The following is a 15,326-nucleotide window of genomic DNA, read 5'->3' as shown; positions in this document are numbered from 1 at the left end:
TAGATTAATAGAATCTTTATTTTCCTTTAAAAATGAATGTTATTAGCATCACATTTTCAAAACTCAGGCTATAAATTGTGCCTGTTTAAAAAGAAAACACACAAGCAAATAATCCTGTATTTTTCCATGCAGATATCAGTAACTGTGTGCAAACAGAGTGAGGGAAACCCTGCAGAGTCCACTTTGTATGGGTTATGTGAAGCAGACTCTGCAGGTTTCAGTTTGCAGCATTTGGCAAAATACCAATCTCTACTGGTTTGAGGAGACATTGTATGATAATTCTCATCTCCTTGCTTCAATTGCTTCCTTCCACAGGGTCCTAGAAAAATTGTCAGGCAGTTTCACTTCTTACTAGTTGGAAAAAGTATTTCTTAGCCTCAGACCTAGTGGCAGAGGGACCAGTTGGGCTTGATTCCTCTCCTGAGCACAATTGTTTCTGACTCAAATTGCAATTCACTAGCAGATAGTAAGTTTCATTTTGTTTTCCTTGATGGGCAGAGAGAGAGCAGAATGAAGCAAGCATGGAGGAAAAGAAGGAAGGAGGGCAGGGGCAACACCCAGTGGATAGATTTGGATAGGGAAAGAGGCAAAGAAGAGTGAATTGGAGGGGGGACAGGAAGAAGGTGGAAATAAACTCTGCCTTTCTTCCTTCTGTTGTTTCTGCCCTCTGCAGCTTTAACCTTTCTGTGAGTGCTTCACAACACCAGACTGCTCTTCTTTTCAGCACTCCCAACTGGGCCTGAAATCCATAACCAGGGAGGAGAACGGGGTGGAAATCAGATGAATGCTCTGTTTCATATAGATGCTGTTGAGTACATGCTCCTGTCATGGCTATGTGTGTCAAGCAGAGCAGAGAGCACTTTGTGATTGGAGAGCAAAGAGCATCCTGGTATTTAGTAGCTCTCCCATGTTGCCAGCAGTGTCAGTGGATGAAGAAGGGAAGAGATGGGCAAGAGTGCAGGGGAAAAACAACATGAGATGCAAAATACAAATCTCTTTGAAGTGCTGTGTAATCTCAGTCCAGCACTGAGCAAATCTCTCTTCAGCAGCTGCTGAACTTGGCTGCTCTGCTTTGAGGGGCTTGAGGGAGAGCTGTTGCATCTTCCAGGTCGTTGGAAGAACTAGGGGTAGTAGGCACAAGGCAGGGGTGTTGTCACGAAACACTGGAAGCCAAAACAGTCCCTGTTCTGCTGCAGCTGGTCAGAGCCAACATAGGGACCCCATAATCCTTAGCTAGAACCCCCCTGGTAACTAGAGATTCCCTTAACTCCACAGTTTTCTGAGTTCCCAGCACTAAGGATCATGGGACTTTTACTGAGTCATTGAGTGACTGCAGCAAGTTTGGGTGTGTTTCTCAGCCTGTGTGCCTTGTGGGAGGTGTGCCTCCTGCCACATAAGAGAGCTTTGCAAGATCGGGGGAGTCACTGGCCAATCTGGTGGCCCTTCCAAAGGCCACTGCAGATGGTCTACACTAGAGCAGGAGGAGGAGGAAAGGGGGTTGGAGACCCTGGAGAGGAGGAGAAGGGGTGCTTGTGTGAACAGCAACACAGGACCACAAATTGTTCATGTGCCTGTTCTGATGTTCATGTTTGTGCATGGAACTTAAACTTGATTATGGATAGACTTGTGTTTCTCTTTAACTCTGAGCTCAGCCCTAAGTGAACATTTGTACCGTAATATGGCATTACAGTTTACTCCCTTGGGTGACACTACACAAACAAATCCAGAGCGTGATATAAATGCTAAGTCTGCCATCTCCCAGGAATGTAGCAGACACACTTAAAGGAGACAAATCACAACAGCCACGTGAGCACAACCTGTATTCTGAAACTGTTTTAAGAAATCATATATTGAGCTACTATTTTTAAGAGTATCTCTCTGATATTTATTTTATGTAGACTTAATTTTCAGAAAACCCACAGTTCCATAGACTGTAGCTGTGGCTCCCCCTTTGAAAATCAGAAACCATATCTTTAATCCTTAACCATATCTTTAATCCCTGCAGATATTTTTCTAAAGAAGTTAGTCTGTTTAATTTTCTAACAAAATGTAAGTTAACAGAGGCTAATTGTTTTCTAACTATAGGAAGAATGAAACCTTTGGTTTTGGTGGAGTAATAAATGTACATTGTTTACAGTTTTCTTCCTCTTCCTGTGAATTAACAACCCCCTAACCTTTCTTTTGACTTTGATAGGTTTTGTGGGTGCTCAGGCCTTTGTAAGCTATATTGTCACCTAACAGAGTAAAACCTTGCTAATTTGCCCTAATGACTACTACTACATTCATCACAGCAGATTTGGTTAATTTTCTGAATCAGCAACTAAGCAAACAAATTTGATTTTAGATAAAAATTGAGGACACTGTCTGACAAAGTATTTTATTAATTTATTCTGGCAGGTGCCATTAATTATTGATGGTAATATTTAATAGTATACCAGTAAGCATTCTGTAGTATAAGTTGTAAAAGTCTTGGTAATAGGGCACCTTGCTACTGTGTGCTGCTAATAAATGTTTTTTTGGTTAGAATTCTCAGGTTTGCAGATCAGTGAAATGAGAAGTTGTGAGGTTTTGTGGCACTGTACTTGTTAATGTAGTTGAAATGTTCATTGATGGACTGGTTAAAAGCTAGTTGCAATTTAATTTTAGCTTAGAGTTGAACTTCCATAATCCACATTTATGGTGAAAGCCAATAAGAACTACTGACAATGAAGTACTTTTTCTGGCCTCAGATCAAAAGATCAAATTTGGAATATTTTTCTGTATTCAGTGTTGAAATGAACAAATTTAAAACTGTCCAGTGAGTCACCTGTTACCAGTGTTTGCATAGTATAGGTAGTAAAGAAATAATTTTCTTTCACTCACATTTAATGCCTTTGTTTTTGCCACTGGTCTTAGACTCTCAACATTGTTCTGCCTTGTATGACCAATCTACCTAATCAAAGATCTTATATTGCACATAGCAGTGTGTTTGATCCATCTATTTATTTTGATTATCCTTCCAGTTTTGCATATTTACTATATCATGCCACTTCACTGCAAGTTATTTTTTCCTTGCAACTGGTTGTGTATCCTAGTCAGTTTCTTGGGCAGATTTTCAGAGCACAAAAGCCTAATTTATTTGTTGTAGCTGTGCCAGATATGACTATTTCCTGCAATGACCTTGAAAGACCTATGGTATTGAGTTTATGTAATATTGTGGACCTGGATTGTATGTAACTACTTTGTGGTGTATATGGGACAAACATTGCAACCCTTTGGGGTCCATTATTTTAAATGAATGCTTTATCTATGACTGTGTTCCTCTGCATGGGGGAGGGCTACCCCAACTCCTACAGGAACTGAAACGAGTGGGTGGTAATTAAGGAAAATCAGCCAGGTTGTAACCCCCCCCAGAGAGGTACTACCTCCTGGTGAGGCTCACCTATACTAGTTCAAAATAGATTCTCTAGAGACCAACAGACAAAGGAAGGACTCTTGGATAAATATCCTGAGTTTAAACTGGCTCAAAGCCATCTTTTTGATCCGGCAAATGGATAGGACCTTCTGTCCAAGGAAGTCCCCAATCCTTTCTGGGAGGCATTGGAAGGACTGACACCTGCCAGAGCCTGAGGTTGGAACTGGGGTGACCTCTCGTAAGCTTTTTAGCATGCATGTAAGTTCTTTTATTGTTTCAATATGTTTCCGCTGTTATGCTTTCACCTTAAGAATAAATATGCTTGCTTATAAAGAGCTGTGTGGCATAACTGCTGGCAATTTATCTGTTTACAGCCTTTGAAGAGAAAGCAAAGCATAGATGCTGGCCTGTTTAGGCAGTCTGGCTTGCTGGGATATCATAGTGTAAGGAGGATCCTGTGCAGCCTAGAAAAACCCCAGTCTGGATTGGGGAGATGTAGATCTCTACCCAAGTGAGGTGACAGCTGAGGAGCTGGGAGCTTAGAGTGGGTGCCCTTGAGGAATCATAAAAGGGGAATACAGGGGCCATTGCCCTGAACAGTGATAGTAGGCATCACAATTTGTGTATGGATACAACCTGTCAGTTGAGGGCAGCTTATCTAACTAACTGCAGGATTGGGCCCAAAACTTGTCTTAATAACAGGATTTTTGTTTTCATATGGAGAAGAGGCTGACTCTTTTCTCTTGAACTTAGTATTGTAAATCTTCCAGCAGAGATTTGGCTTTGCTCTTGTTAACTTGCATTATGTAATTGACAGAATTTTAGAAGGTGCTGCTCCTTGTTTGCAATTAGGATCTAAAAGCCAGTTTGCTCATTTCTTGCTGTGTCCAGGAAGCCCTTTTCCAGTAATTTGTATAGGCAAGTGTTAAGATAGTTCTAAATAAATTAGACTCACGCAGGCTTTACTCCAGACTGTGGAAATGGCCATTGTGATGGATTTCTATTCTGGAGGTAAATAAATTGAGAAATACCAAGCTAGAGAGTTTTGTTAGGAACAGAGTGGGAGACATTATGGATTTTAGATGTTAGGGAGAAAATGAAACCAGATTGAAAGATTGGCATGATTATTTGTTTAAATAATAGAAAAGATGTAATAATATTAGTGAATCAATAAAATAAGTATTGGCTCTTAGGCTGTCACAACACAACATAGTTCAAAACAGCAAGAAAAGGCATAATCCAATGAGTGTTGAAATCTTTTCCATTATCAGTCAAACTTCACAGATAAGGCTGACAAAAGTAGAACATAACAAGCAAAACTAGTTGGCTTTTTAAAAAAGTCATAAACATTCTCTCTGTGTTACCTGTCAGAATATTCATTCACCCTCTATTCTGTATTATTTACTTTGGCTCCTAGTAATAGCTGTTATGCATGATGTATGCTGGCAAACTATTTTTATTCTCTTGGTACTGAGTTTTAGTTCTTATCTATGATCAAGATCTGCATGAATAATGGTTTGTATGAGAGTTTTGACAGCAACAGGGTTTACACTGTAACTCAGAAGTTGAGTTACGTTTTCTTATGCAATTGAACTTAATTAAAACATTTTTCATTATTAAGAGCTTTTTAAATGAAAATAAGTGAGTTGACTACCATGATTTATCTATGAAGCTTCTTGTCAGGAGGGAGGGAGAAAGTAGGAACCAGACTTTCAAAAGTGTATGTACCTAACTTGTGCATGTACTAACTCTGATGCATATGTGCAAATCTAGATTATTCTCATGCACAAACCTAGATATATGTGTAAATCGGGTTGTGTATGAGCAAAATTAAACATACATTATTGTACATGCACTATTGAAAATCTGCCCCTCACAATGTAAAAACAACATTGCATTTCATAATTGTGACTTTCGCTCTAAGTTAGTTTGAAAGGGAAGTATTTTATAATAGCCATAGAACAAAGAAATAGGAATATTTAGGGCAAGCAGGGAAGGTAGCTTGTTCTGCTGGGTAGAGTACTGGATTGGGACTTCAGAGACCAGGGTTCTACTCCTCCTTCAGCAACAGGACTGCTGGGTGACCTTTGGCAAGTCACTTAACCCTTGTGTCTCAGTTTCCCCACCTGTACAATGGTGATTATGATACTTATCCACTTTGAGATGTACTTATGAAAAGTGCTTTGTAAGATCTAGGTATTATTATTATTTCATCCTTGTAATGTAACTAGATAAAGACTGATGCTACCTCCTTTCCAACAGTCTAAAGAAATGACTCTCTTAATTCCTTACAAAATGGAGGCTGGGTCAGGACTTTGCCTTCAGGAACATGCACACTTGATATCAAGTGTGAGAGACTATTCTGTATGATTGCAAACATCTTGCCTGGTCCTGTTCCTCAGACTTAAAAAGTTCAAAAGCTCCATGTTTGTCATACTGAAGTGTTTGACTTTACCGCTGTATTTTCAGTATTCCTAATTATAGGAATAGGAAATATTGCAGGTAGAGCAGAATGAACATTTTACTGCTCCATACTAAATGTGTTTTTAAATAGCAACTGCTGTACAAGAAGTCCTTTTCCAGAGGTTTGCACTCTATCAATCCAGCCTTCATTAGCTTCCATTAAAATTGTTAGCAGAGCTCTCAATTCACCTGTGAAGGCTTGTGTCTGCTTTGCCCAGCTCAGCTGCATTGAATTCATTTGATTGCTTTGGAGAAGCAAGGTGGAGAGACTGCTGACAGCAGCACTGAGTGCTCTGGTCTGTCTGACCTTGCTCTGAAGCTCTCATGTGAAATGGATGCGAGCGACTGTCTCCTTGGAAGAAGCTCTGTGAAAGGCTCATTGAGATATTTCTATCTTTTGGATCTTTAAATGTGAACAAAGGTGGGACTTTGCAGCCACAAAGGGAGGGAGAATGGAGATAATGCTTTCTATTTTGTGTAGCTAATGCTTTGCATGTAATCTTGTAGGGGTATCCTGTTTTCAATGCTATAGAGGTATAGCAGAGTTGACTCCTGCATGGTATTTTTGTTGATTTCATTGGAAATGTACCCACTTACCCCATGGCTGAATTTAGCTCACAGTTTCTTGGCTGCAGCTGGTTGCTAAATGCAACACAACAGGTGCATCATATCAGCAATTCCCAGATTTATGCCCCAATTCAGGAAAAAACCAACAACCTTTGCCTTGTTTTTAAGCCCATGCAAGCCTAAAGTGTGCGCGCACATATATGTAAAATATTTTTCAGGATTTTAGCTTGTGTTCTGGAAACTGGTCAAATTTTAAGTGAATTTATCCAACAACGATATTCAATTTTTGTTTTGAATAAAATATTTTTCTTTATATTTCCTAATCCTCAGCCAGGAAAGGTACATTGTAATTTGAGGAGCCATATTCTCTCATTTCTTGACCAGCACCAGATCCATCCTCCAAACAATGTGATTGACTGGATAAAATGAATAGCAAGTTAAAATATTTGCTGCAGATGTTGCACTTAAGAGCAAATCTTATACTCACATGTGGGGGGAGTCTCCTGCCAGCATGAAGAATGCAGTGAGCAACAGTGAATAGCTTTGGGAACTTGTGTGTGTGGTGAGCAAGGCTGGGTTTGGGCCCATTGTATTCCCTGAACCGTAGAGAATATCTGTAAAGCAGGGGGTATTGAAAATATGTTGTACAAATTTAAATACTGTATAATAGATGATTATTGTTTCCCATATTAAGCTCATCAGTCTGTGACTGAGAGCTGTATTGAGAAGATGTTTCAGGAGATTCCAGCTATGGACTAAAAAGACCTTAATGAAGGCCAGATATAAATTGGCTTGTGAGAAATGCTTTGAATATCAGTTTTTCCCCTCCTCCCCAGCAAAATCTCTGTTCTTATCACAAGGAAAATCCTGTTTTGGTATGCTGGGGGATGGTCCTTCCAGGTCTTTTCAGAGCCCATCATCTCTGCTCCTGCCCTAGCTAGACGGGTAGTTATAGAAACATTGCTCCTAGCTCAGAGACTGAGGTTTGAACATATATCTTGAACTTGGTAGGAAACTTGGTGCATTGGAAACCAGCAGTTTAAGAACACTTTTTGTGTTCTGCTGCCTAACATCATCCAGTTGTGATTTCAGACTAAGGGCTGCAGACTTTAAATGAACAAATCTCCAGTTCACTTCAGTGGGAATTTGGCAATAGAGTTCTGCTCCATAAAGGATCACAGAATGAGGGTTGATATTAATAAGGTGAAACTTTTCTGTATGGCTTTTTGTATTTCTGTGCTCAGGTACATTGGTGGGGGGTGTTACTTACCATAATAGGAGAAATAAAAACAAAAACAAGTGAAATTATTATAGTCAGATCCTTACAAAAGTGACAACTCAGGCTCAGGTTCTCAACTCTTCTGCTATCATAGAACATCATTATATCACTGGTGGTGCTACAAATGTCCAAATTATCATGACTAATATCATAAGTCAAATTGAAAATCTGGCCAGTGATATGGCACAACTCCTCAGGTTTCATATCTCAACAGCAAGAAAAATGTAGCTCTGAATCTGAACTCAGATTTTGTGGCTGACCTTTGTCTCAGTAATAGGTTGAACATGGCTGTACTATTACTGAGACAGAGGTCGGCCACAGAGCGTGGGTTCAGGTTGGAATATTCATTAGTTAGTGCATATCACATGGTTAGAACATATAGGGGGAGATCCCATTGAAGCCAGTATAAGTTTTACCATTGACTTCAGTGGGGCCAGGATTTCACCTTAAAAACACACCCACACACACACACAGAGTCTATGTCTATGGGTACGTCCATACTACCCGCCCGGATCGACGGGTAGCGATCGACTTCTCGGAGTTCGATATATCGCATCTCATCTAGACACGATATATCGAACTCCGAACGTGCTCCCATCGACTCCGGAACTCCACCACTGCAAACGGCGGTGGTGGAGTCGACGGGGGAGCCGCGGACTTCGATCCCGCACCGTGGGGACGGGTAAGCACTTTGAACTGAGGTACTTCGAGTTCAGCTACGCTATTCGCGTAGCTGAACTTGCGTACCTTAGTTCGAACCCCCCCCTTAGTATAGACCAGGCCTCTGTGTGTGCATGCATGAGTGCTAAGTACTATTAATATGATTTTCAAGGCTGACTGAAGGATTTAGCTACATGAGTTCCATTAATTTCACAGGGAGTTGAGTAGCAAAATCCCCAGTGCATCTCTGAAAATTTCAACCAAAGTATTGGTTCTTGCCTTTGTTGAAGTACTGCTAGCTATGCACTGTAGAGAGATGGGAGGCATGACTATCTAACAGTAGAACCTCAGTGTTACGAACACCAGAGTTACAAACTGACCGGTCAACCACACACCTCATTTGGAACCCTGCAGCAGCAGAGACCAAAAAAGAAAGAAAGAAAGCCAGTACAGTCCTGTGTTAAATGTAAACTACTAAAAAAAAGTGTGTGTGTGGGTGGGAAAGCAGCATTTTTCTTGTGTATAGTAAAATTTCAAAGCTGTATTAAGTCAAGATTTAGTTGTAAACTTTTTTGAAAGAACGGTAATATTTTGTTCAAGCATAGGTGCTGAATTACTCAGCTCTATCCCAGGCGTTGGCTCCGCCCCTTTTCTCAAACCTCTGCCCCACCTCCCCCAGCCCCCACTCCTCCCCCTGATGAACAGATAATCATGGCTGGGGGGAGGGGCAGGAGCAGATCTGCGGGGCTGCTGGTGTGTGCTGAGCACCCACTGGTTTTTTTTTTTTTTGCTGTGGGTGCTCCAGCCCCAGAGCACCCATGGAGTCAGCACCTATGGTTCAGAGTTACAAAAAACCTCCATTCCCGAGGTGTTTGTAACTCTGAGGTTCTACTGTACCACCAGAGTTTGACTGTCCCTGTGTAATGTGGCTTCAGGTAATAAATGCACACTAATGGAGCCTATGGAAGTAAATATTCCTTTTTTGAATGAGTGTCTCAGTTAGTTTTGCTGTCCAAGGATTTTGTATAGGGTTGAAGAGCTCAGTATTGTTCCCATGGGTGGTGCAACTCACTTGAAGTCAATATGCCCATATGTGCTCATGATTAATAGAAGGTATTTTTTGACAACGTTTAATCCAAGAACTACCTGTGGAAGTAAAGTTTTATTGCCTTGAATATATTGCACAGACTACTTTTCCATATGCTGTACAGTATTACAGCTAGAATTGCTTAGTTATTATGTACATATTACATAATTCCAAGTTACACAATTGCGCTAATTGTGTAATTTGGACGTTCAATCTAATGTTCTTTATAACAGGTGCTGTTCTCTTTTGGGGGCACAAAGCACTTGCTCTAGGGAAACAATATACCATGGTATGACTGATAAGAAAGGGCCCCCAAAAAAAGCTGTGTGTGGTTTTTAAATAAACACTAAAAACTAACGTTTTATCATTAAATGAAATCTATTAAATTAGACCCATGTGGACCAGTGAAAGGGCATGCTTAGTTCTGAATAAAAGTTTACTATTATTTAACTTTATGCTAATTAGTGAAAATTTAGACATCCCACTTTTACTTTTTATTCTACATTTTGTATTTTAAAATTATATTTAGCAACCCCTGACCCTGATCCTGAAGATGTTTGTTTGTGAGCAACTTCAGGCAAGTGAATAATCCCATGGAACTCGACCGGTTTGTTCACATTCATTACATCTTTGGGATCAGGGTCCATATTTGAAAGAAAATTATCATATAGTATAGAGCACTTTCAACATTTTGCCATCAGTGAGCCTTGTTTGGATTAATGTACCTTTCTTTATCTTCCTGTAATGTTTTACTAGTGGCAATTAGCAAAACTACAAAAATAGTGAAAATTTCTCTACATTTTTAGATGCTGTAGTGGTACTCACTATACAAAACCTTAAGCTAGAGAGACTTTTACTATTTCTTTTCTGGTGAGTTTTATGGCTCTTTTCTGTGATATTTTAGGGCTTTGGTGGCTTCTGTTTGTTGTGACCAGAGAGGATTGTGGGGAATATCAGAGAGACTTAACCAAACTAAGTGAATGGGCAACATGATGGCAAACAAAATTCATTGTTTATAAATGTACATTAAAGGAAAAAAGTTGCACTACTCCTGTACCTTAGTTACTTTAGAACCTTGTATATGTTCAGGAATCATTGTGGGTAGCTCAATGAAAATCTCTGCTCAGTGTGCAGATCTGGTCACAAAAGTAAATTAGATGTTAGGAAGCATGATGAATAATGGAGAAAACATAACACCGTTTTATTACTCAATGGTACATCCTCATCTGGAATACTCTGTGTGTGTGTGTGTGTGTGTGTGTGTGTGTGTGTGTGTGTGTGTATAACAGTGGTCGCTCCATCTCCAAAAAGGATATTTCAGAATTAGGGGGGGATCGGAGAATGATCAAGCGTCTGGAGAAAATCATGTAAAGAGAGGTTGAAAAGATTGGTAGAGCTTAACTTAGAAAGGAACATAAGGGTCAGATCAATGGTCCATCTAGCCCAATATCCTGTCTTCTGACAGTGGCCAATGCCAGATGCTTCAGAGGGAATGAACAGACCGGGCAATCATTGAACGATCCATCCCTTATTGTCTACTCCCAGCTTCTGGGAAACAGAGGCTAGGGATACTCGGAGCATGGTGTTGCATCCCTGCCCATCTTGGCTAATAGCCATTGATGGACCTACCCTCCATAAACTTGTATCGTTCTTTTTTGAACCCTGTTATAGTTTTGGCTTTCAGAACATCTCCTGGCAAAGAGTTTGACAGGTTGACTGTGCATTGTGTGACAAAGTACTTCCTTTTGTTTGTTTTAAATCTGCTGCCTATTAACTTCATTGGGTGACCCTAGTTCTTGTCTAATGTGAAGGAGTAAATAAACATTTCTCCACACAGTCAAGATTGTATACACCTCTATCATATCCTCCCTTAGTCATCTCTTTTCCATGGTGAAAAGTCCCAGCCTTTTAAATTTCTCCTCATATAGAAGCTGTTCCATAGCCCTAATCATTTTCGTTGCCCTTCTCTGTACCTTTTCCATTTCCAATATGTCTTTTTTGAGATGGGACATCCAGATCTGCACACAGTATTCAAGATGTGGGTGTACCATGGATTTACATAGTGGCATTATGACATTTTCAGTTGTATCTATCCCTTTCCTAATGGGTCCTAACATTCTGTTAGCTTTTTTTTCCATTGCCACTGCACATTGAGTAGATGTTTTCAGAGAACTATCCACAATGACTCCAAGATCTCAGCTAATTTAGACCCCATCATTTTGTATGAATAGTTGGGATTAATTAGAGGGGACATGATAAAACTGTATAAAATAACAAATGGTCAAGAGAAGAAATGGAAAGAGAACTCCTGTTCTCCGTGTCTCATAACCCCCCAAAAGGAGATATTCAATTAAATGAAAAGGTGGCAAATTCAAAACTAATGAAAGGAAATACTTTTTCATACAATGTGTAATTAATTAAACTGTGGAACTTGTTGCTACTTGCAGTTGTAGAGGCTGAGAATATAGCAAGATTCAAAATAAGATTGGACATTATGAATATCCAGAATTATCATAATTAATACTAACAAGTTAGGAAGGGATATTAAATCTCATGCTTTGTGGCTTAAACCAATCTCGCTTTATTAGAGATCAGGATGAGACCTGGGGGAAGATGATCTCCCCCCCCCTCTCCATTTGCTTAATGTGGGGTTCTTTAACCTTCCTCTGAAACATCAGTCATTGTCAGAGACAGGATACTGGACTAGATGTACCTCAGGACTGATCCCGTATGGCAATTCCTAAGTTCCCAAGTTCTTTATAGTGCACTTGATAGTAACAGTGGTGCCATCCCACACTTTTTTTATATAAAATAATACAAATTCAGCCAGCAGTAGCAAAGTTAGAAAGAGCATATAGCCATCATGCATTAGTTAGCGAGTAGCTAAAATGCTACTTTGTCTTCCACACCCAGTTCAACAATCAAAAAGCACCACAAGAAGCCGTCTTGAAATTTTAATGGAAATCCAAGTAGTGCAGTAAATGGTCAACACTGAGGTTTGTTTGTTTGGTTTTTTTGGCTTATATAATAGGGTTCATATGAAACTGTGTGTGTTAGGAACTCTGTGAACTCAAACAGTGACACACTTCGAGTAGTTTTAATTTGGCATGAGAGATGTCAGGCTAGTCTTGTCCAGAGAAGATACTGCTAGGAAGAAGCTGGGCAATAAGGCCTTGATGGCTAAAATTCTTTCCCAGAATCAGCTATGACCACAGGAGTCAAATAGTTTTAAGATCTGGTGTGTGAGGGTGTCTGCATGGGGTAAATTATCTCATTACTTCTCCTCCATGGTCCCTATCCAGCATAATTAATATCTAAATGTTCCTTAAGATCTAGTTTAGTTTCCTGCCTGGCTGGGTGACAGACACTGCTGAGGTTTGAAGTCATGGCAAGCAAAAGCAGATGGCCACCTTCGCTAACAGAAGGCATACAGCCATCCAGCTCTGTTTCAATAAACTTCAATGTATGATTTACAAAGTGAGCATAATAGAAGAAACCCATGATGCCTATAATCAGAATCATATTACAGTACTACTTAAAACACTAGCAGAATTGCCTAAGCAGTTATTGTATACTCCTGATGATTTCAAATCTTATTAGGCAAGAAAGCAGTGCCTGGAAAATGATTTGTCCTGCCTTTGCTATTACTACTTTTCATTTCATTTTTATTGAACTAATTAAACTTCAAGTGATATTTCAAGTTTCTATTGAATTTTTGGCCAACATATTAATGTGCTCTAATTAACACAAATCAGATATAAGGGACTCGCTTTGGGGCTTTATAATTTAAAAAAAATCACCTTACCAAACTTGTAAACCTGCAAGTGCATGATGGAAACTGCTCCACCCTGATTAAAAAAATAGAGAAGCTTTGTTGCAGAAAAAGAGAACTCATTGCAAAACAATACATAGCTAATACTGCTGTTTTGCTATGCAGGATATTTGAGAGGATAAATTGCAAACAAAACATGTCTAAGATTGCTGCTGAGCTGAGCATCATGGTGAGGGCAAAGCTAAAGTTATCTTTCTATAGTGGGTGATGGCACAATCTCATAACAAAGCTCCTGTGTTTTCAGTGTACTGCTTATTTTCAAAGCAAAAAAGTATAGTTATGAAGGACAGAAAAAAGACACTTGTCATGTCTCATGTACCTGAAGACAAGTTGATTTTTGGCCTACTATGCTGCTGACCATATTTTCAAAAGAGTCCTACTCCAGTTTAGGCTCCTAAATGAAGTGTTCATGTTTTCAAAAGTCCTCAAAACATGACAATTCCTATTGGTCTGAGAGCCATTGTTTTGGGTGTTGAGCTCTACCAAAAAACCTGAACACTTCATTTGGGTGCCTAAAAGGGAGCTTCTGGGAGCTGAGCTCTTCTGAAAATCTGCTCGATAATAGGTTTGTGGAGCTAGATTCTCTCCTGCACAAGAACACCACTCAATGCAGGTGAAAGGGATGAAGCATCAGTTTCCAGCTCCCTGATTCTTGGAGTCAGCCCTGATCCAGACAAAAGTTAGAGCAGCTTCCTAGCAAATGACACAAGCTAGTTCAGTCCTGTGGCTGACGTACCCTAGAAATGGCCCTGAAACAGTTGAGGAGCAGAGGGTCTGGACAGTTTGAGCTGCTTTGGCCCTGCCCCTTCCTTCCCTTGACATGCCCACAGCCCCTTCCCTTCCTACTCAGTTTGTCTCTGAAGATCTGGGTTCCCCGTGTGTGTGTGTGTGTGTGTGTGTGTGTGACCTCTTTGTGGACTGGAGCCACTCTGAATCTATTGTTTTTGGGACTCTTTCCCCTGACCCTGCATCATGATGTGGGTTAGATTTCCCCTTTAATGTACATATAGCTCAGGGTACGCTAGGAATACCATCACAGTGTTAATTAGGCAAACCACTACAAATGAAAAAAGCAAGTTGTATCTTATTTTCCCTCAAGGAATGAAGGAGTGATTTTCAAAGGTGCAATTAGAGTTAGGCTCCAATTGCCTAAGTTAGGCTGACTGTCCTTTCTACCTTTTCTAGGGAGGTGGATTGGTAGAGTGGAGTAAACCCCTACCCCTGCTTAAGGACTTTACTTGTGTAGTACCAAATGTGTTCTTTGCATTTTTTTTTTACCAAATAGCATCTGACCACAATGAATCTCTGATTAGCTGAGTAAGCAGAGTTTTCGATTACATACAGACTGCTGTCAAAGAGTTGAACAGCTCATTTGAATATCTACTCTCTTTCTATGACAAACACAAACACTTACATATTTTTTTGCTTGTGTCACAGGCTTGCCCTCAGCGAACTTGAGTGTTTATAACCTCACTGTTGTGGAAGGAAGGAGCACTACACTGTACTGCGAAGCTACTGGGGTGCCATCTCCCAATGTATCCTGGGTTGTCGCTAATCTTGTTTCAAAACATGAGGTACATTTTACTTTCAAATAGCTGGCTATCCAGAAACTGGATATACCTGCTGAAGAATGGTGTGTGGCTGGTTTTAAGCTTATTATTTTTCATAATCACAGATACAAAATGACAAATTGTTTACCTTGCATTTATTTCCCAGATATTCTTAATCCACAGTGACTGCAGCAGTGCTTCTGGGACAAACAAACATTTATTTATCTGAGAGAGTGGCTTTTATTTAAGTTTCTGTGCCTCCAGTTATAACTGATAGTGCTACAATTCTATGGAAGGGTCCTGGTAACATAAGAACGGCTGTACTGGGTCAGACCAAAGGTCCAGCTAGCCCAGTATCCTGTCTTCTGACAGTGGCCAATGCCAGGTGCCCAAGAAGGAATGAACAGGTCCTGATCCTGCAGTTAAATCCCTATGGATGGACTGTTGAACCTGCGTCGTCGTCTTAGTGTATATGCAATGTGCCTCACGTGGCA

The 15,326-nt window shown here is 40.1% G+C and overlaps 1 protein-coding gene across 1 annotated transcript in view; it reads left to right on the top strand.

Moving 5' to 3' along the window:
- NTRK2 (neurotrophic receptor tyrosine kinase 2) overlaps positions 1–15,326 on the top strand; it is a 270,220-nt gene that overhangs the window by 32,881 nt on the left and 222,013 nt on the right. Inside the window, exon 7 of the mRNA XM_045021743.1 lies at positions 14,720–14,856. Coding sequence (XP_044877678.1) covers positions 14,720–14,856 — 137 coding nt within the window. The remainder of the gene's footprint in view (positions 1–14,719; positions 14,857–15,326) is intronic.

Source organism: Mauremys mutica, chromosome 6, assembly GCF_020497125.1.
Source record: "Mauremys mutica isolate MM-2020 ecotype Southern chromosome 6, ASM2049712v1, whole genome shotgun sequence".
Lineage (NCBI taxonomy): Eukaryota > Metazoa > Chordata > Testudines > Geoemydidae > Mauremys > Mauremys mutica.
The sequence above is the reverse complement of the archived record's forward strand: the minus strand, read 5'-3'. Positions and strand labels throughout refer to the sequence as shown.